Source organism: Carcharhinus amblyrhynchos, chromosome 12 (assembly GCF_965287045.1).
Source record: "Carcharhinus amblyrhynchos chromosome 12, sCarAmb.v2.hapA, whole genome shotgun sequence".
NCBI lineage: Eukaryota > Metazoa > Chordata > Chondrichthyes > Carcharhiniformes > Carcharhinidae > Carcharhinus > Carcharhinus amblyrhynchos.
This window is the reverse complement of record NC_137335.1, coordinates 28,521,448-28,546,861: the sequence shown is the minus strand read 5'-3', so window position 1 is coordinate 28,546,861 and position 25,414 is coordinate 28,521,448. Positions and strand designations below refer to the sequence as shown.

The 25,414-nt window shown below is 42.6% G+C and overlaps 1 protein-coding gene across 1 annotated transcript in view; it reads right to left on the bottom strand.

Moving 5' to 3' along the window:
• Positions 1–25,414, bottom strand: part of LOC145350875 (5'-nucleotidase-like) — a 76,988-nt gene that overhangs the window by 26,064 nt on the left and 25,510 nt on the right. The window contains exons 2-5 of the mRNA XM_080200282.1: positions 16,658–16,880; positions 16,386–16,574; positions 7,479–7,676; positions 1,628–1,782 (exon numbers count right to left, since the gene is read on the bottom strand). Coding sequence (XP_080056408.1) covers positions 1,628–1,782; positions 7,479–7,676; positions 16,386–16,574; positions 16,658–16,880 — 765 coding nt within the window. The remainder of the gene's footprint in view (positions 1–1,627; positions 1,783–7,478; positions 7,677–16,385; positions 16,575–16,657; positions 16,881–25,414) is intronic.

The following is a 25,414-nucleotide window of genomic DNA, read 5'->3' as shown; positions in this document are numbered from 1 at the left end:
CTGCAGTGCTTGATCAAATTCTATTTTGCAAAAGTAGGTTGACTATTACATTGACTGGCATTGTGTGTACATTGAAATGTATTAGAGTACCTTTCCTACAGTCTCAAAACTGAAAACAATAATGCTTGCAAAGTCTTGCATTATGATCTGAATTGATTTAAATGCCCAGTGTTATTTTGCATAGCAAAACAAAAAAAAAACAGCAACCACCTCTGGGACTCCTTTGATTGATAGGACATCTGGTATAGCTCAGGAAAAAAAAAATCACAGGGCAAAATTTTACATTTTTTTCTCCAAGTGCTGGACCAGGTGAAAAACCCAGTGTGCAACTCCTCATTTGATTAGCCCATCTTGCCACCAGCACTCACTCCTTTGACACAACCTTGAGGGTTGGACAACCTGAACCATGTCCATCCATACCTCCAGGAGATAAAAACATGTCACATTGTGACAGAGGTGACAAGCTTAAGTTTCTAAAGTGAGGAAATGGCCCAACCCACATTTGGCGGGCCCAAGATAAAAGTCCAGCCCATTGCCTCAGATGTTGTGGATGGAAATGCTGCAGTCAGTTTATGCTCATAAACTCCCACAAGCAATATTGTAATAATGAGCAGCCAATCTGTGTTCAGTGCTGTTGGTTGAGCGTATAAGGGGGCGCCTGTTATAAATGCCTCCTCCTCAGTTTGAAATAGTTTCTTGGAATTCCAGTGCTCTATTGCATTGCACCTTCACCTCAATCTCCTTCCTTCAGCTGTTTCAGTTCTGTTACTTAACCCAGTATTAAACTAAATAACTCGAAAATGGAACCAGAGTTCAGAGCAGGATGTACAAAATCAAAAGTTGGTGATACAATGTGCTCCTAATATCATCAAAAGTTGGTGATGTAATGCGCTCCTAATATCATCGCAGGAGTAGAAATTGCTTCCTGTAGATTCTATCCAACTTTTATGACTTGACCACTCAGACATATTGGTCAAGTATGGAACTCTGACATGTAAATGGCAGGTTTGACAGTCTAAGCTTTCAGTCAGTCACCAGCTGCTGCCTGTGTGAACATCCATGAGAGAATGGCAAACTATATCTAAGTATAAATTTCTATCTTTCAGAGGTGAGCAATGAGAACAGGGAAGAAACTGGAGGAGTTCCTATCACTTGATGATTGTGCAACCCAGATCACTTGAACAAGTGACAGAAAATGGAATGAAGACAGCCTTCCCCTGTTTCAATTAAATAATGTCAGATCATCATATACTATTGGGTTGATATCAGTGAAGTAAATGACACTGAGGTTGTTCACACAAGTGGGAGGTAATGGTATAGTGGCTTTATCACTGGACTAGGAATCTCACCATGGCAGATGCCGAACTTTGAATTTACTAATAATCTGGAATTAGAAATGTAATGATGGCCATGAAACCCATGTTGCGGAAACCCATCTGGTTCACTAATGTCCTTTAGGGAAGGAAATCTGCCATCCTTATCTAATCTGGTTTACATGTGACTGCAGACCCATAGCAATGCAGTTGACTCTTAAATGTCCTCAGTTCAAGGGCAGTTAGGGATGGGAAAATAAATGCCAGAGAGCAATGCCTATGTCCCATGAATGAATTTTGAAAGTGTTTCTTACCATGGCTTCACAGATTAAATTCCCCATATTGCATTCCCGGTTCCTGCATTCGTCCGTGGTTCCATTCAGGTAGACCAATGTTCGCCCAATATATTCCTTTGAAAAATTGCCAAGTGCTTTCTTCCAGTTGTTTACATCCATCAGCAGCGTCTCATCTGAAGGTCAGACAGGGCAGAAAGTGTTAATGCCATTGATTTACAGAATTAAATAATACTCCTCGACAGCTTTTCTTTTTCTGCACCAGAGGAGAACTCCCCTGCTATTATTCAAAGTAACAGCAACAGCTATTTGAATTTATATTGTGCCTTTAATATAGGAAAAGTCCCAAGGCATTGCACAAAAACAGTATCAAACACCAAATCACATGGGGAAATACTGGACCAAAAACTTGGTCAAACAACAATGTGTAATGGAGGATTTAAAGGAGGGTAGAGAGCTGGAAAAATTTAGGGAAGGAATTCCAGAGTTTGGGTTGAAAGTAGTCACCAATGGTGGAGTGATTAAAACCAGAAATATGCAACGGCTCAAATTTGGAAGAGTACAGAGCTTTGAGTGTGCCAGAGATGTTTTATGTCCACATGGCAGGCTGGATGAGGCCTTAGTTTAACATTGCATCTTTCAGTGCTGCATTCTCAGTACTTGTCTGCTGTGGCTCAGTTGGTGGTGCTTTTGTCTCTAAGACAGAACGTTGTTTACTTCTGGCTCACAGGCCTTCATTTTTTGATGGTTTAGTGGCATTCTTCAATGACTGTACCAACCTCTCCACCAATCTGTTAGTGGAAGGATGATTAGGCACAGTTTTGATATGATGCATGCCATGACTTCTAAGGTAGTCCATGAATTCCCTCAATATGAACTGAGTCCCATTATTGCTACTAATTGCTCTGGGTTGCCAAACCATTCGTTCAAATATTGCATCTATTCATTTGATTGTCTTTTCACTAGTCGTTGACTTCACCATTATGATTGCACATTTCAAATGGCTCATTCAGTAGAACAAGAAACATAAATCCCTCAATTGGCCCCAAAAAATCAAAACAAACTCTTTGCCATGGCTGTCTCAGCCAATTCCACGGGAGAAGTGGTTGAAGAGATGGGGTATTTTGTATCCTAGCACAAGACTAATACTGCCCTACTCTTTTATTCTGTGAATCTAGTCCCAGTCACCTTGAGTTCTTTCGTACGTACAATTCCTGGATGTCCTTCAAGAAGTTAGTCTATTATGACTCCTCAAACATGGAGGAATGATTACTCTGATTCCCCAATAACAGTACTCTGTTTTCTAGTGTTAACTCATTAAGTTTGAATTCTTGATTCCTCCTCTGATTATCCGATGATATTCCTTTCAAAATCATGTCAATGGCCTTTCCCCATCACTGGATCTGATCTGGTGCGTCTTTTCACTTGAGATGCTGCAATAGGTACATTAACAACCTAGGAAAAGTACAAGATGTTCACATGATTCTCCTGTGGTTCAGCTTTGTTCTGAATTGATAGACATGGAATATCGGTGTTCACATGCTGTTCAGACCTTCTGTATTTAATCTTATAATTATGCGCTAATAAAATGAGGGACAATCTCTTGCAGCTAGGGATGGTATTCCTATGTTTAAACCAAAGATAATTGTCAAAGGCCTGTGATCTGTTAACAAGGCAAAATGTCTTCCAAACAGATAGTGATGTTCTTTCTTGATTCCAAAAACTATACTCAGGGCTTCCTGTCCAATTGAGCATCATTTTGTTCAGCACTTGTCAATGTTCTCAAAGTGAAGGCTAGTCTTTCAACTCCATATGGCATTATAAATGAGAGACAACTGCACCCACCCCATTAGGCGGTGTCATGCGAGTTGGACTTTTAAATGAGAATAGAAATGAACAAAGTCTTCCAATTTTGTGAGCTTATTTTTGACTTCATTATGTCTTTTTGCAGTCTTTTTTCCAAATCCATTATTGGTTCATACATAATAACAGTTTTAATTTGGTAGCAAGATTTGGAATAAATTTTCCATCGTAATTGATGAATTCTAAAATAGATCTCAGTTGTGATATATTCTGCGATCTAGGTGCATCTAAAATTACAGTCACCTGCTTAGCTCCCTTGTGAATCTATCCTCATCAATTACACGGCAAACATAGCTTATTCTTCTTCACATGAAGATTGTACTTCTCTACACTCTCCATTGCTTCTTCTAAATTCTGTAAATGTTCCTGTTCATCCTTCCCGATGATTAAAAATGTTGTCCAAATGACATTGAGGCCACTTAGGACGTGACTCAGTTCCACCTGCATTTGAAGGTATGCTTGGGAAAAGTCTATTACTGAACTGTTGACTCCCAGACAATCCAGTGAATAGATCCCCAATTAATGGTAAGGGATACAGGTCAACAGTACTGGATTTCTCGTTGTTTTGAAATTCTTATAGAATCATCTGATTTAATGACAGGGACAATTAGAGTTGCTCAATCGCTTGTGGTTACAAATTTGATCATTCCATCTTTTCAAGTTCCATTTCAACTTTAGGATGGTTAGTGTAAGGCATAGTTCTTTAGTCATTATGTGTTGCTATTAGGTTTAATCTTAAGTTGTGCCTCGACTCCTGTCATTTCCCCTAAAGCATTTTCAAATACCTTCTTGTATTCTTTTAAGACTTTCTGTAATCTATTCTTTCCATCAATCAATTGGTTAAATGCTTGCCAATTTAGTCTGACTTTGGTTTAATCATGTTCTTCTGTAAGGTGCAGGAAAATTTCCTTTCACAACATGTAATGGCAATTTTTCAGATTGACCACTTGTTTCAACCTGCACCATGGTATAACTGGAACTATTCCATGCAAGTTCTCAGGACAGGAAGCCCTGAGTATAGTTTTTGGAATCAAGAGATTTCATCACTATCTGTAATGGTACAGTCTAGTGATTTTGTTGATATATATGTTAGAGATAAGAAATATGGTGGCTCCCATATCTACTTCCATTTTTATTTTGTTCCCATTCTGTTTCAGTTAGGCCCACAATCTCTGTGTATTGCCTTGTATCTATAATACACCAAGTTTTAGATCCTCGATCTCCACGTACATATGTATCTTCTTGGGAAATTCCATAGCTTTTGGTTATTCTATAGACCTTCTGCGTAAATTTGGCTGTATTCTTGTGTTTATCCTTGTTCGAGGATTCTGTCTGGTCCAACACCCCTTGGTTATATGATCTTCTTTGCCACAGTTGCGATATTTGTTTTCTCGACACCAACATTCCCTGTGGAGAATGCCCCACCTGGGTACACCTATGGCATGCTTGTGTGTTGATAGATACTGTTTCTTCAGTATTCATCTTGTGTATTTAGCCACCAGCCTAAACTTAGTGGCCAATTCCATGGGCACTGCTAGCTCACCAGCAAGTTTTCATGTTAAAGAGCATTTGGTGAACAATCGTGTTTGAATAGTTTCATTTCAAAGTCCACAAACAAATCTTTCTCAGAGTGTCTTCAAGGGTCAGGCCAAATTCATTACTCTTTGTTAGTTCCCGTAGTACAGATACAAATTGTGGAATATTTTCACCTTTGTCTTGGCTCTGTTGATGAAATCTGAATCTCTCCGCTACGATTAAAGCTTTAGGTAAGAAGTATTCTTCAAGAGTCTTTGTCAATTCTTTGTATGTTTTTAAACAAGGTTTAGCAGGAGGAACAAGATTTTATAATAGGTTTTCCACACTATCACACTCAGGAAAGTCACTATTTTAATTTCATCTTGTATCCTGTTTGCAGCAAGGAGTATTGAAGTCTCTCTTCATGAATACTCACATAATACCATCTGCTTCTGCCATCGCCGTTATCCATTCTTAATTTGTAATACTTTCTTTAACTTTTCCTCTTAAGAACATAGAGCATAGAACACTACAGCACAAACAGGCCCTTCGGCCCACAAGTTGCACCGATCGTATCCATACCTACCAGGCCATAGAACTATCTATAACTCTCAATCCCATTAAATCCCATGTACTCATCCAGAAGTCTCTTAAAAGACCCCAAGCGAGTTCGCCTCCACTACTACCGACGACAGCCGATTCCACTCACCCACCACCGTCTGAGTGAAAAAAAAACTTACCCCTAACATCTCCTGTTCCTACTCCCCAGCACCTGTGTCCTCTCGTTGCAACCATTTCTGCCCTGGGAAATAGCCTCTGAGAATCCACCCTATCTATACCTCTCAACATTTTATAAACCTCTATCAGGTCACCTCTCATCCTTCGTCTCTCCAGAGAGAAAAGACCAAGCTCCCTCAACCTCATAAGGCATGCCACCCAATCCGGGCAACATCCTTCTAAATCTAAATCTTGTTTGATTTATTTTCTCTTCCAATCTAATTTATGTTATTTGTTTTCTTTGTTTCTTTAAAATGTTCTTTTTTTTGGACTGCAGCTTGGAGAAAACATTTTCTCCTTTTTTTCCCAAACATCCTGTTTCAAAACAAGGAGATTTCAGCTTTAGTTCTGCTTAATCTTGGTTACAATTGTGTTATTTGTTTTCCTTATTGAGTAGTGGGTACTCCAAAAGTAGGTTTCTCTCTCTCTCTCTGAGATTGAGGACTCGATGCTGCAGCCTGCCACGTATGAAGGCAGCTGCTGAAAAAGACATCCCTAGCTTCAGTAAGTGAAGCTGTTTCTACACAGCCTACACTCTTATTTTTGCACCTCGTTCATGTTCTCAGAGCCCACTGATTATTTTAATCAGTCAATATCACTGGCGACATGCTGGCTGAAGAAATGTTTTTTCTTTTCCTACTCCGATTCTGAGAGCTTACAAGGTTGCAGTGAAGTTAAAAAAAATTAGAGAATGGTCCAGAGTGCTTTTTATCCATTTTAAAACTGATGTACACCCTTAGCAAAGGCTATAAGTCCATTTCCAATGACCAGATTTACTGCACTCCAATTGATGGTGGAGTGGTCTCCTGAAAATAAATTCTTAACTCAAGGTCCAGGTCTGAATTATTTCTTCTAATTATTTTCACCATCTTTGTCACCAACTTTGTCTTTTACTGTTGTGTATTAAAGTGGTCAGCTCACTTTAACAGCAAAGGTAAAATAATAAAAAGATTACCACGCGATGGGTTATTTAACCAGTTGGTGGGTGAAGCTTTATTAGATAGGCACTGCTTGCTCACAATCCCGGATGGAAGAGAGAAAAAACAAAATCTCCCAAATGCCTCTGATGTCACCAAGTAATCATATGACACACTACATAGCGATGTATTGGTTTACTTCTTTCTTTCACTGAGGTGTTAGCTTGGTTAATGCACTCAAGTTCCTGGAGTAGACATGCCCCCACAGGCTTCTGACTCACAGACGAGGATGGTACCCAAGGCCGACACTGGGCACAGCGTCAGGCACTGCTCTGGATGCAAGTAATGCATTATAGGAATGTCAACAAAGCAGTCTCCTCAATTCTAGTCCAGTTCCTCAGAAGTTCTGGAGTAGAATAAGCTATTTTTATACACATTATAATAAAAAGCAACAATTATGTAGGAGTTGAGACTGCCATCTTTAGATCATGCATCTTAAGTACAAAGACAAAGAAAATAACATTCAAGCATAAGGGCAAAATAAAGTAACATGATGAATTTTATGAGGATCAATAATAAATATAATGATTGGATAGAAAACGAGGGAAATTTGAATGGTTGCTGCAAGAGACAGCAATCCAGCCTCCTCCAGTTGCACTGAGCATCAGTCATTGTATCCAATCCAGTTAAATTCTTTTCATAGCATTTTGAGCCATGACACAAGGCAATGAAAAGTTGCTTCAAAAATTTTTATAATTGCTGGGGAGATTATTCATTGCAATGTCTACTTGTCATATTACCTTGAGGAATGTTGCTGTTTAACAGTATTGGATTTCCCTTCGCTTTGGTCACCAGTCCCTTCGCATCAAATGTCACCTTCAGATATCCAAGGTATTTTCCGTAAGCGTAGGCCTGTACGACAGGAACGTTTCTGCCATCGTCTGAATGTACCATATAGGGGTAAGGACCAACTGGCTTATCATTGGAAGGAGCCTTGCCTGTTGGGTTAAAACATACAATGTAATAAGTAGAGAAGATAGGCAAGGACCAATTTATTTGCCTTAGTCATAGAATTGTCCAGCACATTGAGCTGATCAAGCCTGTGTCGGTTCATTGGATGAACTTAAATATCCCAACACTCTGCACTCTCCCAAAGTTCTGTAGATTTTTCATTTCAATATAGATCCAATTCCCTTTTGAAGGTTATTGATGAATCTGCTTTCATCATATTTCTAGAAATGCAATCTTGACCATAAAACTGTAAAAAAATAAACAAGAAATTCTCCTCATCTTCTCTGCCCATTATTTAAAATCATCCTCGAGTTACCAATCGCCTTCCCGGTGGAACCATTTTCTCTTGATCAAAACCCTTCATTTTCTATTCAATCTCTCCTTAACCATTGCTTGAAGGAAAACAATCCCAACTTCTCGAGCCTCAACATTGAGCTAAAATCTTTCATCCCTGGTTCCTGTTGAATAAATCTGCTCTTGTACTCAAGGCTTTATCCAGTCTAAAGTATGGAGTCTAACACTGGACCAATAAACAGCTCGGGTCTGATTAGTGATTTGTAAAGACTTAGCAAAATGTTCTTGTTTTTGTACCCTATTGTTTCAATGTATAAGGGTGAGGATTCTGAATGCTTTCCTCAATGTCTGAGTTATTTATTCCCTGATTTGATCCTTCAGTTCAACAGCCAATAAAACAAACTAACAATTCCCTGTAAACATCAGGAAAAAGATGGAAGAATTGCATGATAATCCCAAGTCTTGAACAGCCAGTCAAATACTTAAGTATAAATTATAATGTGGGAAACATGGCAGCCAAATTGTACACAGCACAATGCCTCAAACAACAATAATGACAATAAAATCCCGTGGCACAGTGGGCAGCTCCCCGGCCTCGGAGCCAGATGCTCTGGATTGAAGTCCCACTCCAGGACCTGATGTTGGCCATGGAAGATGCATTTATACAGCCAAAAAACAGAAACAAATTGAAGCCTTATTATCACTATTCATAGCCCCAGGCTACAACATGCACTGAAAAATGAGCACTGCCTCAGCAACTCCAATTCATTGGAGGCTTGTTGGTTGGTAAAGATCAGATGAGTGTCAAAAGCACAAAGTTTGATCTCCATTCCAGCTGGGGTAGATCCAGGAAGCCTTTCCTTGTCCTACCCATAATGCAGATCAGACCTGCCTTCAGGCAAAGAACAAACAAAATTACAGCACAGGAACAGGTCCTTCAGCTCTCCAAGCCTGCACCGACTATGCTGTCCGACTGAACTAAAACCCCTGACCCTTCTGGGGATCATATCCCTCTCAAAGAACAAATCTGTTTTAGGTGGAGGGGTAAATATTGGTTAGAAGTTAACTGCTTTTCTCTCTGGGATTAGGAGAGAGAATATTTGGTCATTTATTTCTAATATTGTCACTTTTGTTTCTGTTGCAGCAGCAACAATTTGAAGTTGTCATTACTACATGATGTGTGTTGGGGGTGGATGAGCAGTTGATATCAAGGTGCAGATTCTCTTAAAATGGGGCTGAAGTAAATGAAGAAACAGCATCATATTAAAACCACAGGAGAAAACAAACAAGTCAACGTTTCAGCAGCACCCAAGAATTGGATTTAGGGTTTTATCAATTTTACTGAACCACAATTCTCCATCTTTGATTCCTCAAAGTACATCCACTCTTCCTCTTTCCCAAATAAAGGTTCCAGATGTGAAAACAGATTTCATAAAATATCATAATCTGGTTCAAATTATCACAAGTTACATTTTTTTGATGAAGGGGTCAATGGATCACATGTTTTTGGAAAATAGCATGTGAATGATGCCACCAATTATTGATCCACTAATCAACCAGCGAGCTGGAGAAATGGAGATACGTATGAGTTAGGGGAGGCAATGGCCTAATTATATTATCCTTAGACTATTAATCCAGAAATTTAGCTAATGTTCTGGGGACCCAGGTTTGAATCCTGCCACTGCTGAAAAATATCTGGAATTAAGAATCTACTGTTGACCATGAAACCATTGCCCATTGTCGGAAAAACCCATCTGGTTCACTAACGTCCTTTAGGAAAGGAAGTCTACCATCCTTACCCAGTCTGGCCTACATGTGACTCCAGAGCCATAGCAATGTGATTGACTCTCAACTGCCTTCAGGCAACTAGGGATGGGCAATAAGTGCTGGCCAGCCAGCAACGCCCATGTCCCACAAATGAATAAATAAATTAAAAAAATGCATGTGTGAAGACATTATTTTTCATATTTTTAGGGTGTGTGTGTGTGTGTGTGTGTGTATATATATATATGTGAGTCAGAAAAAAAAAGAAACTAATTTAGTCAAAGAAGTGATGAGAGGGATGCACTTAAAGTAAATGTGGCCAAATGGAATTCTCTACAGGTGGTTAAACCAGTAGGGGAACTTGCACTGGGAAATAAGAGATGATTTGGACTTTTTGTTGTTAAAGGGCTTACAACTTGGAAAAGATCATGTCTGACTTTCTCTGCTCTCACACCCCACCACCACTGCAAGACTGGAGAATTTGGTGCTTAGCCAAATCTCCGTTTACAGCCTCGACTCTGCAGAATCCCAGCCACAGATGATGTAAATAAGTAGAGCAAGGTTATAAGAACATGAGAAATAGGAGCAGGAGTAGGCCATCTAGCCCTTCGAGCCTGCCCCGCCATTCAATAAGATCATGGCTGATCTGTCATGGCTCAGTTCCACATTCCCGCCCTCTCCCCATAATCCTTAATCCCCTCGCTTATCAAAAACCCATCAACCCGCGTCTTAAAAATATTTAGCGAGGCAGCCTCCACCACTTCAACGGGCAGAGAATTCCAGAGATTCACCTCCCTTTGAGTGAAGAAGTTCTTCCTCAACTCCGTTCTAAACCGCCCCCCCTTTATCTTGAGGCTGTGCCCCCTAGTCCTACTATCCTTTCTGAGTGGGAAGAGTCTCTCCACCTCTATCCTATCCATCCCATTCATCATCTTATACGTCTCAATGAGATCTCCCCTCATTCTTCTAAACTCTAACGAGTACAAGCCTAGTTTATTCAGCCTCTTCTCATAGCTCAACCCCCTCAACTCCAGCATCAGCCTAGTAAACCTCCTCTGCACTCCCTCCAAGGCCAAAATATCCTTGCGTAAGTACGGCGCCCAAAACTGCACACAGTACTCCAGCTGCGGCCTCACCAATGCCCTATACAGCTGCAGCAAGACCTCCCTACTTTTATATTCACCCCCCTCGCTATGAAGGCCAGCATCCCATTAGCCTTCCTGACCACCTGCTGCACCTGCAAGCTGGGTTTTTGCGACTCATGCACAAGGACCCCGAGGTCCCTCTGCACCGTCGCCTGCTGCAGTTTTTCTCCACGTAAGTAATAATCCTTCCTACCATTATTCCTACCAAAGTGGACCACCTCGCACTTGCCAACATTAAATTCCATTTGCCATTTCCTGGCCCATTCGCCCAGCCTATCTAGATCCTTCTGCAGACTCTCCACACCCTCCGCACAATTTGCCTTTCCACCAATCTTGGTGTCATCAGCAAATTTCGACACCATACACTCGGTTCCCTCCTCCAGATCATCTATATAAATGGTAAATAGCTGAGGCCCCAGCACCGACCCCTGAGGCACTCCACTAGGCACCAACCGCCAATCCGAATAGCACCCATTAACCCCCACTCTCTGCCTCCTATTTGACAACCAGTCCTCTATCCACGCTAACACCCTACCCCCAACTCCCTGTCCCCTGACCTTCTGCAATAACCTCTTGTGAGGCACCTTGTCAAACGCCTTCTGAAAATCAAGAAAGACCACATCCACCGGCTCTCCTCTATCCACCGCCCTAGACGCATCCTCAGAACTCCAGTAAATTTGTCAGACACGACTTCCCCTTAACGAAAATTACATTTTATTTTACTGAAAGTGGGAGCAGTAGGGAGAACATAATAGATTTTGATCTCCTGGGAAAGGCGAGTTTCAAAGAAGGATAAGGACAATGGAATGAGAGGAAATAAGGAAAAACTGGTTTAGGAGAGATGTGAAAACTGTGGGAGTGGCCATGTGAGAGCTCATGGAGATTATTCTGTGCTGGAAAAGTGATTAACCTTCTATCCAGTCCAGCCAGAAAAGTGTCCATCTGCTTTTTCAGAAAGCAGGGTTTTATTTCAAAGTGACTTGAATTTCTACAGCAGTGAGGGAGCTGAGAAACCCTGGAATATTCCTTCTCTGCAGCAACAGTGGGTTTGCCTTGTGGTCATACCACTGAACTTTTTAAAGTTAAAAAGAAAGGGATGTTCATTTTGAGAGTCTAACCAAGTAGGAAATTCATTTTGGGAAATGTTCTGTAAATTTAATATTAACACTGTAAATGAAATCTTGTGTATTTTTTGTTAATACATATTTTAATTTAAACATTCAAAATCCTAAAAAAATGTTACAAGAATTTGTGGCTTCAGGATTCAGTGTAAATGTCCCTTCTCATTATTAAAAAAAAACAAAAAGAGTTGCGATATGTAGGCTAGTTTCCATTTGGGATTTGGTCTGTATGGCAATTCATATGCATCAGATCATAACACATGCACCTTGTAAAATGTTGTTAGCAATTATTAAAATTTCAAGTCTCACACTTTTTTTTCTACTTTTCTCTCTTTTTCCAATCTTTCTTTCCTCTCTATATATTTTTTCTGTACCTGCTTCAACCTCTATCATCCTCTGTCTCTATTGGTCCTCTATTTATTTTCCAATCCTCAAACCTTGCTTTTTGCCTCATCATTCACCAGGGTCCCCAGAGTCCTGCTGTCCTTGACATTCCATTATCATCTCACACTTGCAGCAACTTGCTGAAATATTTCCTCTGAGTTGATAGCTGAGGGAAATGTCTACCTAACAGCAAGACTTGGCCCAATATAAATTGTAGAAACATTGTGAATATTAAATAGCCTGTGACATTAGAAAGTGCAGATGATGTTAAAATTAAACAATAGTGATTATCCTCCTTTGAGGACAGACCCTTTAGGAATCTGTTCACTCCAAGGTGGCATGCCTGATGAAAATGAACCAACTATGTCCACCTTGATGATCTGATATCTGAACCAGGTTAAGTCTAGGAAACTGCTGATGCTGTTTGGCCCACATGGGGCAGGAGACACATCACTGTGAGCTGGGCATTACTTGATTTAAAAGTCAGCTGTAGCCTTGCACACACAATTCCTAGGCCTTTAATTAGACTAAGGCCTATCAATTTGGGAAGGTTTGGCCCCAATTACCCACTCCACATGGGGAAGAACACATAACCATCAAACAGTAAGTCCACCTCTGTAACTTCATATTGGGTCAGAGACTGTTACACAGGAACAAAAGCAGCCTTATACTTCTGGGGACCCCACACTTTTCTTCTTTGCAAGGGTTTGATGAAGTCACAGCCTGCCCCCTAATGATGTGGCAACCTACCTACCAGTGAGGGCCTCTCCCTCACTTGCCCAGCCGTGGTCTGGGGGTTGAGTCACCACTGCAGCTGACTCCCCTTTGCTGATCTGAGCTCACAAATGTGTTGGTGGCTCAATGGCTAACTGGCTGCTGGTGCTGGCTTTATCTGGCATGCCTTGGCCTCTGCTCTTGTTGGCGGCCTTATCCTCTCCGGTCCTATTGCCGAGTGCCCCTCATTCTCAGCCTTGGCCTCTGGTAGAGTTGCCTGGTTGCTCTCTAAAAACCAGTTGGCGCCTACCAGGCCCTCACACTTCCTGACCAGGGTGATGAGCCTTGACAATTGTGTGTGCTCCTGGCTGGGTGCTGACTGCTGTTGCTGGCTTTCTTTGGCCTGGCCTCTGCTCTTGCCCTCTCTAGTCTGGTTGTCAACCAGCCCCCTCTCACTCTCCGCCCTGGTGTTGGATTGAGGTGCCTCATTGCTTCCTGAAAAGCATGCTGGGACATGCCTGGCCCTCACACTTAGCGAATAATAATAAATTATTATTAATAATAAAGTTTGATATTATCTTGGTGGATAGTGGGCAATAAGGGGACTTGCTTTGGGCTCAATGAATTTTCAAAGTAGAGCTCTGTTTTCAGGTCGTTGTTTAACAATGAAATTATTCTTTCCAATCGCTTCCATTCAAATACACACTCCTAATGCTTGCAGCAATGCCTTTTCAACAATTCACCACTCCAACCCTCTGACTGATCTATTCACAGCTCTGATGGCCTCTTCAGCTCTTCACTTTGCAATCGATATTCCAAAATTTCTCTCAGTTTCACATGACAATACATTAAATGTTACAGGATCACAAGAAAAATATTGGTAGTGATTCTCCCAACCTAATTCCAAGTGTCAAATTCATGTAAAAACTGGTGTAAATCCCGCTGGGGTTTTCAAAACGTATCTCCCACATTCTGTGCACTGCAGAGTGCACTAGTGTCTTTCACTCCAAATATCAGTGGGCAGGGCCTATTCCCACTGGAGAGGCTGGCAGCATTGCACTGAGTGGGCCACTGCGCATGCACACTGGCCCTGCACTGCTGGCCCCCTGATCGCTGGCCAGCTCCGTGACACCTCATCGCTGCCCCTCCGAGCCTCCACAGCCTAACTGCTGGCCCCGCGAACATGTCCGGGCCAGCTTTGTGCCCCTCCCATCCCAATCCCCCCCACAATCCCCTCCAAGCCCTCAACGGCGGTCCTGACCCCCCTCCGCCCCCGGGCCTGCCAATGATACTTAAAATAGATTAACATTAACATTTAAATAAATTATGCAGCTCTGCGCTGATTTCCAGCACAGAGCTGACAGCGCTGGAAAGCTGTGGTGCCCAGCGGGGAGCCTGCAAAATGGCTTCTGCTCGAGTCTCCCGGCTAAAGGATCGTTCCGCAGCTGCACTAGTTAGTGGCAAGATCAGAAAAATGTCGTACAATGTGGACAGGTTAAGATAATCACCAAATCTATTTACTCACCCAATCTCGGCTGGTGATGTCCATTGGCGAGGGATACTTGGGTCTCAACTGCCCGATCGTTGCAGTGGCTGCAGATTTGTGACCTTTGTAGCCTCTGCAATTATCCTCGTGATTGCATCCCCTCTTGGGAGATTGCGTGCCCTCCTTGCTGCCTGAAGTCCCCGTACCCGTATCGTATCCCACGATTGCAGTACACGGATCGAGGACTTCAGATCTCGGGGAGAGATCTGAGGGGCCCATGACGAACACCCCTTTGAAAGGGCGCCACTTTTGAACAATGTGCTCAGGGGAAGCGATTGTTCCCCCTGTTCCCCCGCTAGCTACACTACTGGCTGCTGGCCTTATCTGGCTTACCCTGGCCTCTGCTCTCAGCCTCGGTTGACCGACTCGCCCTCACCAGTATGGTTGACATACCGTCCTCTCTCCTCAGCCCTGACCTCTGGTCATGTGGTGTCGCTACTCCCCAAAATCCACGCAAATTCAGAGCTACCAGACTGATTGCTGTGGGAGCACCAATCTCTCAGTATTGGACTGGGGCCCTGCGTTGCAGCTCTGTGTGCTTCATTGTAAGTCCACCTCTTGGATCAAAGGATCATTTAGTTTATCAAGCCTGTTGCACCGTTCGAATAGATTGTGGTTACTTCTCTACCCGAGTTCCATAAGCAAAAATCTACTCATCTCAGTTTAGACATTTTCAATTGAACTAGCCTCAACAGCTTTTTGGTTAAGAGTTTTAATTTTCCAAAACCCTTTGAACGAGGAAGTGCTTTCTCACGTCAGCCCTGAGTGGCCTAACTTACTTAAAATTTCTTTCACCTGGTCCTGAACTCACCTACCAGGGAAAAATAGTTTCTTCTTATCAAATCCTTTTTTGACACCACAATTGGATCATGCTATCATCTTCTAAATTAAGTTTATGTACAGTAAGGAGTCGCACAACACCAGGTTAAAGTCCAACAGGTTTACTTGCACTGCTCCTTGATCACGTGATTCACCCAATGCTCATGATTCCAAATAAACCTGTTGAACTTTAACCTGGTGTTGTGAGATGTGCCCACTCCAGTCTAACGCCAGCATTTCCACATCATAAGTTTATCCAACCTCCTTTTAGGTAAGTTCTTACTCTGATGAATCTGTACTGCATTCTTTCCATGGAAAATGTATCCTTCCCAATTGTGCTGAATGCAGTTCTAAATAGAGTTTGATCAGAGCCCTGTACAGCTGTAACAAAACTGCCACTCCTTTATAAAGCATTTAAAATAAATGCAACATTCCAGTAGCCTTTTGAATTAGTTTTTTTTATAGTTGTCCATTGGCTTTATCCTGTGTGTCTGGGGCTCAAGACCTTGTGGTTTCTCCCCAGTTCCTAGCTTCGTGACAATTAGAAAATAGACTAATCTATCTTTTGCTAGCCCAAGAACTTCCCACATTGAATTCATCCACAATCTTCTGATGTTGGGTTGCGATGCATGACAGATATTTGACTGACTAAAGGTAGATTGGGCACAGTGGTCAGGGTGCAGAAGTGGGAAAGTTGCAGAGGTGAGGGGATTCAAGAAGATTCAATAGAGAATTCTCAAAAGAGAATTTATGTTAATCTTGAACGTGATTAATTTGCTGGGGGGAAAGAGTATGACTGAGAACTTTTTCAAACAACTGGCCCTGGTGCAATGCACAAAATGGCCTCCTTCTGTGCTGTAAAATTCTCTAACTTTGACAGAACTGATAGGAGTTGTTTGAGATGTTTACCTGTGTAAAGAAAAGTGTTGGTATGTCCTCCGATTACAACATCAACCCCTTTCACTTTCTTTGCAATTTCTTGATCTGTTTCGAATCCTGCATGACCCAGGGCGATAATCTTGTTAACCCCCAGAGTTGAGAGTTTGTTTACTTCACGTTGCACAGCTTCAATCTCATCTTCGAAGATTAGATGTGGGCCTGGAATATATAAATAAAAAATTAATTGTTGCCCATTTCAAAGCTCCAGTTGACAGTGAAGCTCAGTTTCAATCAGTACCTACCTGGACTTGAAAGTATTGGTGTTTCTTTGGTGGTGTATCCAATCACACCTATCTTCTGCCCATTGACTTGTAGGATCTTATAAGGATGATAATAGCCGCTGAGTTTTTGGGATAAGCTTTGGTCTGCTTTGATATTCGCACTCAGCACTGGGAAGGAAACGTTCTTAAGAAAGGGGTCCAAGAGACCTTCCACGCCATTGTCAAATTCATGATTCCCCAGAGCCTAAAGAACACAACAGCAATCGAGTTACAAAGTTAAAACAAGGACAAAACCATACAGGGCATTAAAATTGATCAGCCTCAATTCAGTCTGCTTTATGATTGTATTGGTCAATCTGTTCAATTTAAACAGTGAGTGCAAATGGAGATAGGGGGTGAAATCTGTTTCAATTCTATCTTAATTTTACAGTGAATCACAGAGTGAACTGGAAGGGAAATTAAACAGTTTGGGTATGGTGTCACCCTAGGTTCTGGCCAATTTGACACAGAAGGAAGAATCAGCAGTGGGGAGCCAGGTGGGCACGGGAAATTTATGTGGCATGAGGCCAAATATCAGTTTCCCAATGTTTGGTTAAACATTAGCAATTATGTTTCTCGATACTTTACAGATTGGCCAAGATCACGGATGAACAATTCTGGAATGTCTTTTTGCGTGCGTACGTGCTCATTAAAAGGCCATCTCCCGGGAATTAAGTTCCCCTCCAAATTAAAACTCCCTGCCAGTGAGAAATTAGAACTTTCATATTCATGACTGCACACACGTTGTGACCACCTGGTGAGACTGATTCCAACCATCAACAGTGTTGCTGATGCATTGTCCACTTAAAAGTTTATTTATTAGTCACATGTAAGGCTAACCTTAACACTGCAACGACGTTACTGTGAAATTCCCCTAGTCACTGCACTCTGGCGCCTGTCCAGATCATTGCACCTGTGGTAGGAAACCGTTGCACCCAGAGGAAACCCATGCAGACATGAGGAGAATGTGCAAACTCCACACAGTCAGTGACCCAAGCTGAGAATCGAACCCAGGTCCCCAGCACTGTGAGGCAGCAGTGCTAACCACTGTGCCACCATGATGTGCCTGAAAATGCCAGCTTGTGCTTGAGTACAAGTTGAGCGGAGCATGACCAAGGGAAGGGGAAAGGGTTAGAAATTGATTTGATTTATTATTGTCACATGTATTAACATACAGTGAAAAGTATTGTTTCTTGCATGCAATACAGCAAAGCATACTGTTCATAGAAAAGGAAAAGGTAGAATGCAGAATATAGTGTTACAGTCATAGCTATGGTTTAGAGAAAGATCAACTTAATGCAAGGTAGATCCATTCAAAAGTCTGATGGCAGCAGGGAAGAAGCTGTTCTTGAGTCGATTGGTTTGTGGCCTTAGATTTTTGAATCTTTTTCCTGACAGAAGAAGAAAAAAGGAGAGAATGTCCAGGGTGCGTGGGGTTCTTAAATATGCTGGCTGCTTTTCCAAGGCAGCAGGAAGTGTAGACAGAGTCAATGGACGGGAGGTTGATTTGCTTGAGTGGGTTACATTCACGACCCTTTGTAGTTCCTTGCGGTCTTGGGCAGAGTAGGAACTGCCCAAGCTGTGATACAACCAGAAAGAATGCTTTCTATGGTGCATCTGTAAAAGTTGGTGAGTCGTAACTGATATATCAAATTTCCTTAGTCTTCTGAGAAAGTAGAGGCATTGGTGGGCTTTCTTAACTATAGTGTTGGCATGGGGGATCCAGGACAGATTGTTGGTGATCTGAACACCCAAAAACTTGAAGCTCTCAGCCTTTTCTACTTTGTCCCATCGTTACTGAAACTAGCTTTCAGTTCCGGACTAGTTAATTGGGTGCATTTAGATTCCACCAGCTGTAGTGGGTACGGAGCTACATCCCTATAGCTTCAGCCCGGGCCTCAGAATGAGTAGTCCAGTGACGTTACCATGACACCACCATTATTGCTGCTGTCCTCTATCCAACTCGCAGCCAAATCAGATCTGAAAACATTTCTTATCTTTGGAATTCAAAGTGGATGAGTGTCTCCAGTCCCTCAGTGAGGCTGTCTATCTGAAAGCAATCAAGTTGTTTGAGGTGGCAGTGAAAACAGAGCAGAGTGATTAGCTGCTGATCAACTAGATTTGGGGAATAGGCAACAGTCTGCATAGCTGCTGGTGATATAATTAACCCAAGTTTTGTCTGCCTGTTTGTTGAGAATAGAATCAGAGGCTGCTTTGAAGAAACTTGGTCAGTGAGGGATTGCCTAACTCTGCTCGGCTCTGAGGTGTTAAAAAACCTTGGAAAATTTGGGATTACTATTTAAAGGGCGAAAAACTGCAGCAGGCGACGGTGCAGAGGGACCTGGGGGTCCTTGTGCATGAGTCGCAAAAACCCAGTCTGCAGGTGCAGCAGGTGGTCAGGAAGGCAAATGGAATGCTGGCCTTTATAGCGAGGGGGATTGAATATAAAAGCAGGGAGGTCTTGCTGCAACTGTACAGGGCACTGGTGAGGCCACAGCTGGAGTACTGTGTGCAGTTTTGGTCACCACACTTGCACAAGGATATTTTGGCCTTGGAGGGAGTGCAGAGGAGGTTCACTAGGCTGATACCGGAGATGAGGGGGTTGGATTATGAAGAGAGGCTGAATAGACTGGGTTTGTACTCGTTGGAGTTTAGAAGATGAGGGGGGAATCTTACAGAGACGTACAAGATGATGAATGGGATGGATAGGGTCGAGGTAGAGAGATTCTTCCCGCTCAGAAAGGACAGTAGGACTAGAGGGCACAGCCTCAAGATGGGGGGGGGGGGCAGTTTAGAACAGAGTTGAGGAGGAACTTCTTCACTCAAAGGGTGGTGAATCTCTGGAATTCTCTGCCCGTTGAAGTGGTGGAGGCTACCTCACTAAATATATTTAAGACGCGGGTTGATAGGTTTTTGGTAGGCAAGGGGATTAAGGGTTATGGGGAGAAAGCAGGAAAGTGGAACTGAGACACGACAGATCAGCCATGATCTAATTGAATGGTGGGGCAGGCTTGAGGGGCTAGATGGCCTACTCCTGCTCCTGTTTCTTATGTTCTTAAAATTGCCCTACAAAAAGCGGGACAAATCCAATTTGTCAGGTAAATGCCAGTAGCAGCTTTGTTGTAGCAGTTTGCTTAGGGCTGCAGTTAGTTCTGGAACTTCATCTAGTCAGGATGTTGATGCAGAGCTTTGATCTGACTCACTGGATGTGGAACCCTTGGCTGTGGTTTTCTGGCATGCCGTGCCCGGTACTGATTGTATTGGGGCGGCGTGAGGTCGGTGAATTGTGGGTGAGGGGTTTAGCGTACTCACTGATGCAAAACCCCACTGCAATCCTCCCAGCTGCCGCGCCCAAATGTATCCAGGTTCCTGCCCACTGAGGAGGAGAACCATATTTAAACAGGTTTAGTCCATCTGAGGCTGGATTCTCCCTGCTCCCCGGATTCTCTGACCCACGAGCACAATGAAAACCTGGTGAGAATCACTACTGATCTCTACAAATGGAGACCAGGTGTGATGGCCACGCAAGAGGGCTCAGAGGCTACTGAGGCCCCTGGGTGGTTGGCGATATGGCTGGGCAGTGCCAACCTGGTAGTGTCACATGGCACACTGGCAGTGCCAATCTAACGTATCAACTGATCGAACGATCATCTCTTGACATTTGACAGCATCACCATCACTGAATTCCCCACTATCAACATACTAGGAGTTACCATTGACCAGAAACTGAAATGGACTAACCATACAAATACTGTGGCTACCAAAGCAGGTCAAAGGCAAGTAACTCACCTCGATTCCCTAAAGCCTGTTAACCATCTACAAGGCACAAGTCAGGACTATAATGGAATGCTCCCTACTTGGCTGGTGTGAGTGCAGCTCCAACAACATTAAGGAAGCTCAACACCATCCAGAACAAAGCAGCACCCTTTGATTGCTACCCCTTCCACAAAAAACATCCAATCCCTCCACCATCGAGGGACAGTGGCAGCTGTGTGTACCATCTACAAGATGTACTGCAGGAACACAAAGGTTCCTTAGACAGCACCTTCCAAACCCACGACCACTAACATATAAAAGGACAAGAGCAACAGACACCTGGGAACACCAGCACCTGGAGATCTTCCCCCAAGTCAATTATCTTGATTTGGAAATATATTGTAAGAAGTCTCAGTAAACCAGGTTAAAGTCCAACAGGTTTATTTGGTAATAAAAGCTATTAGCTTTTGGAGCACTGCTCCTTCATCAGGTAAGTGGGAGTTCTGTTGACAAACAGGGCCCTTAGATGACTCTAAGTTAACCTAGACTGGTGTGCCTCTGTGTCTGAATCTAACGCCTATGTCAATTCTGAATAGTCCAACCCGTTATACAAAGAACAAAAAAGTACAGAACAGGAAGATGCCCTTTAATCCTCCAGGCCTGTGCTAATCATGATGCCCTAACTAAGCTTAAAAACCCCTTCTGCCCTTACGTAATCTGTATCCCTCTATTCCCTCCCTATTCAGGTACCCATCCAAATGCCTCTTAAGTTTCGCTAGTGTGCTTGCATCCACCTCCTCCTCTGGTAGTGTGTCCCAGACACCCACCACTCTCTGCATGAAAAACTTTTCTCTCTCTCATCTTGAAGCTATACCCCCTTGTAATTAACACTTCTGCCCTAGGAAAAAGCCTCTGGCTATTTACCCTGTTTATGCCTTTCATAATTTTGTCGACCTCTATCAGGTGTCCCCTCAGTCTTTCCAGTGAGAACAATCCTAGTTTATTCTACCTCTCCTCATAGTCAATGCCCTTGAGACCAGGCAACATACTGGTGAACCTTCTCTGCACTCTCTCCAAAGCTTCCATGTCCTTCTGGTGGTCTGGTGACCAGAACTACTTGCAACACTCCAAAATGTGGCCTAAGCAAGGTTTTACATAGCTGCAACATGACTTCCCATACTTTGTTCTTATTTTACCTACCTTGGCAACAGTTTGATACAACTGAGTGGCTCACTCAGTCATTTCAGAGAGTAGCTAAGGTCACTGCTTACTCTAAACTCCAAATGGATACAAACCTAGTTTTATGCCACCCATTATTGAACTTGCTGGCAAGTCCACTTTAAAATTTCACTCAGTCTCAGGCCCACTCCTCTCTCCTTTGAACTGAATATAAAATTCAGTCGTATTATAAATGCCTGGGGTTGCAGGAATAGGGCCTGGATGGGATTGTGGTCAGTACAGACTTGATGGGCCGAATAGTCGAGTGATTCTATGACTACCAGGTCTGGTATAGCCTGCTCTCTGGTTGACTCCAGAAGATATTGCTTTAAGAAACTATCCTGAAAACATTCTCGAAACTTGTTATCTAGTCTATTTTTGTCCATCTGACATTTTCAGTCACTGTGTAGGTTAAAATCTCCCGTGATAAATCACTATCCTTTCTGGAAAGCTCCGATTAATGCTCCACCCTATTACATGGTTATTGTTAGGAGTCTGCACATGACTCACACAAATGACTTCTTGCCTTTATCAGTTTTTATCTCTTATCCGAATCGTTTCTACATTGGTTTCCTGAACTTAGGTCATCCCTCTCTATGGTGCAAACACCATCACCAACTAACAGAGCCCTCCCTCCACCTCTGCCTTGCTTCCTGACCCTCCTAAATATCCATTACCCATCAATGTTCAGGGTCCAATCCATGTCCTCCAGCAGCCATGTGTCCGTAATCGTACCTACTTATTTCTATGTGTACTCTCAGTCCATCCGTTTTGTTTTGAACGCTACTTGCATTGGAATATAGCTTCTAATTTTATCCTTTTTATAACCTCCAGTCCAATTTGTTGATTTACTGTTAGATTTGAATTCTCTAGCCCTTTGTTAGTCTGTTTTTCATTTCCAATAAAAATACTTTCTCTTTTGCCTTTACCATATCTTCCCAAATTTGATTCCATACCCACACTATTTTGTTTAAAACCCTCTCTAGTTCCGGCTTGCATGAACATTGGTCCCAGCACAGTGCAGTGGGGATTGTTTATAACATGGAATCTTGGATTTACTCATAACTTATCAGTTTAAGTACATAAGGAAGGCGATAAATGTGTTGAAAGTATAAGATTTATTTATTTATTTACAATGCTGGGTCTGAGGGAAATGTTCTTTATTGTTACATAAATGAAGAAATCAAGAGCCCAATTCTCCCATCCCGACTCAGATGGTTTTTGGTGCGTCGGGATGGGGGAATCACGTGTCAGCCATTTTGTGGGATTTCAAGCATGTGATCCTAACGCATGCACGTTTCCCATAGCAGGAGAACAGGTGCAGTCGGGACTACGCTGGGAACCGGCGGGAAGAGTCTTTTTAAAATGTATTTTAAGTGTGATTATTGGGCCCGGCACCAAATTCTCCAGGCCCAATAACATCTCACCCTGCCAGGCGTATTTCACTCCAGCAGGGTTTAGAGTAGCTCCCTTGTGGGGAACTAGCAGGAGACCCCGCTGGAGTGAAGGAGTGGGCAATCGGAACCCCCTGGACATGGACACCTGGCACTGCCCAAGGGACAAAGTGCCCATGCCCAGGGGGCACCTTGGCACTGCCCATCTGGCATCAGCAGCATGAATTGGCCCCATCTCCTGAGCTTTTAATGAGACTCACGATTGTGATCTTTGCAGTGCACAGATTCTTTACTGAAGTTGAACTGAAAAAAGTTGTGATTTACACCAGTTTTCTCACCAATTCAGCACTTTTGGGAGGACTGTTCCCCCAGTTTTTTTTCCAGAAATGGTGTCACGCCCTTTGTTTAATCTTGTTGATAAGTTTTAACGCTGAGGGTGGAATTTTAACTGTGCTGCATTGCTCTCGACAAGCAGAAAAAAAAAGTGGCTATCACCTTCACTCTTTACGCTCTTTCCCAAGTGACTGCTATTAAAATTTAAGCGCTGGTGGCTTGCACATGAGATCGCTCAGTGCCAAGAAAGCCACTGTGGTACTGTCAAGCTATAAAAGAGCCTTCTGGACAAACAGGGACCCTCTGCATCACATCCACAACCTCCACTGACATTAACACAAGATGTACACAAAGGTGATATGAGTGATTTTCAAATTTAAATATTAATACCAATGTTTCATGTTCTTCAAGTGTGAATCATCGTTATTAATAGAGAAGGTTCGTTTGAGAATTAAATGTACTGACACACCTTATGTCACAGTTGGCACTGATGATTACAGGGAATTAAGAGACATTCTTCATTATGGAAAAATAATGATGCGTCTTGGCATTTACTCTTTATTTATGTTAAATTGTTTATGGTAGTCTCCAATGTTTTATCCAGTCTTTGGTGAGACATAGTTGAACTTTCAGGCTCAACCGATTTGCCCTTCAATACATTGTAAAGGACATGTCCGAAAGCACTCAGTAGGGAGAATTCAAATGTGGGTGAATTCACAGACCCATGCGTGGTTCTTTAGGTCATTGATTTTTAGCCTTGACTGACTGACTGTTCCCAGCCACACTCAGCATACTAGGTTCTTCACTCTTCCACACTCTGATGCCACTCCTCCCTTAGATCCTCTTTCTATTCCTCCATGCCACAGCTCCATTCCGCAATCCCCTCCTTCCTCACCAAGCCTGAGCCTCCATTCAACGTGCCATCCTCTTGCCACCTCCTCCACTGTGCCACACAGTTCAAAGAAAACCACTGACCTCAGAGACAACTACACAAAACTGGCTGTTGCATGCCACTTTGAAATGAACGTGAGCTGGGTGCTGCCATAAGATTCCCACATGCCACTAACTTTAAGGTAGAACTTTATTAAAAACAGTTCATGCTAATGAGATTCTTTGCATGCAAATATATTCAGAGTACAAACATGCCAGAGTACGGCATGAGGCCCGACCCCCCTAACCAGACCACGGGCTTAATCTCTGCATCTCAACCTGTTATCAGCAAATCAAAATTTCAGCTCTTACCTAATTGAGTCATCCCCTTTCCGCTCTTGTGGGCTACATAAAACCCTTACAGCCTCATCCCATCCAAGTGCAAGAGTGTATAAAGGAAGTGCGTCATGTGAAAATATCTTAATGATGACCTCTTTGACCTGTGAGGGTCAACCCTGACCAGCATTAGTGACTGCAAAAATCATATTGCAATAGATGGGTTAAAAAAAGGGAAGTCGCACTAGAAAGGAATAATTACAACCTTCAGAAGATGTCAGTAATATATCATATCGCCTGAAGATCTTCCTTTCTGGTCTTGGAACTGAAGGAGGTCGCACTTTCTGTAGTTTGACCAGATATAACAGAAGGGGAAGAAAGTTACTCATACTGGAAGTTATAAAGTATTAGAAGAAAGACCAAGAAACAAAAATCCTAAATGGGCAAATGATCCAGCTTTGTGGTCATGCAGTGCAATACCTTTGCACTGACAGTGACTTTGCTCCTGATTCAATTCTGTTTAAAGAGGCAGGGAAAGATCGGGAAGAATGAGAAATAACAGGAATCAGCTGCACTGCAACTTCAATTGGATTGTACCAGCAATTCTAAGACACAGCAGCATTCAAACCAGCACAGGATATTCAACTAGCTAACCACAAATTGGCATTATCCTCCTAAACAGACAATTTTAGTGCTTAATTCAGCTGTTGATAAAAATAGATCAGGAGGAGATATTTAAAGGGTTGGCAATTCTAAAGTAGTCATTTAGTCTGATGGGATGCATCCAATGCCTCAAGGAAGAACGAGTGAAAAATAGCTGAGGCTTTATAAG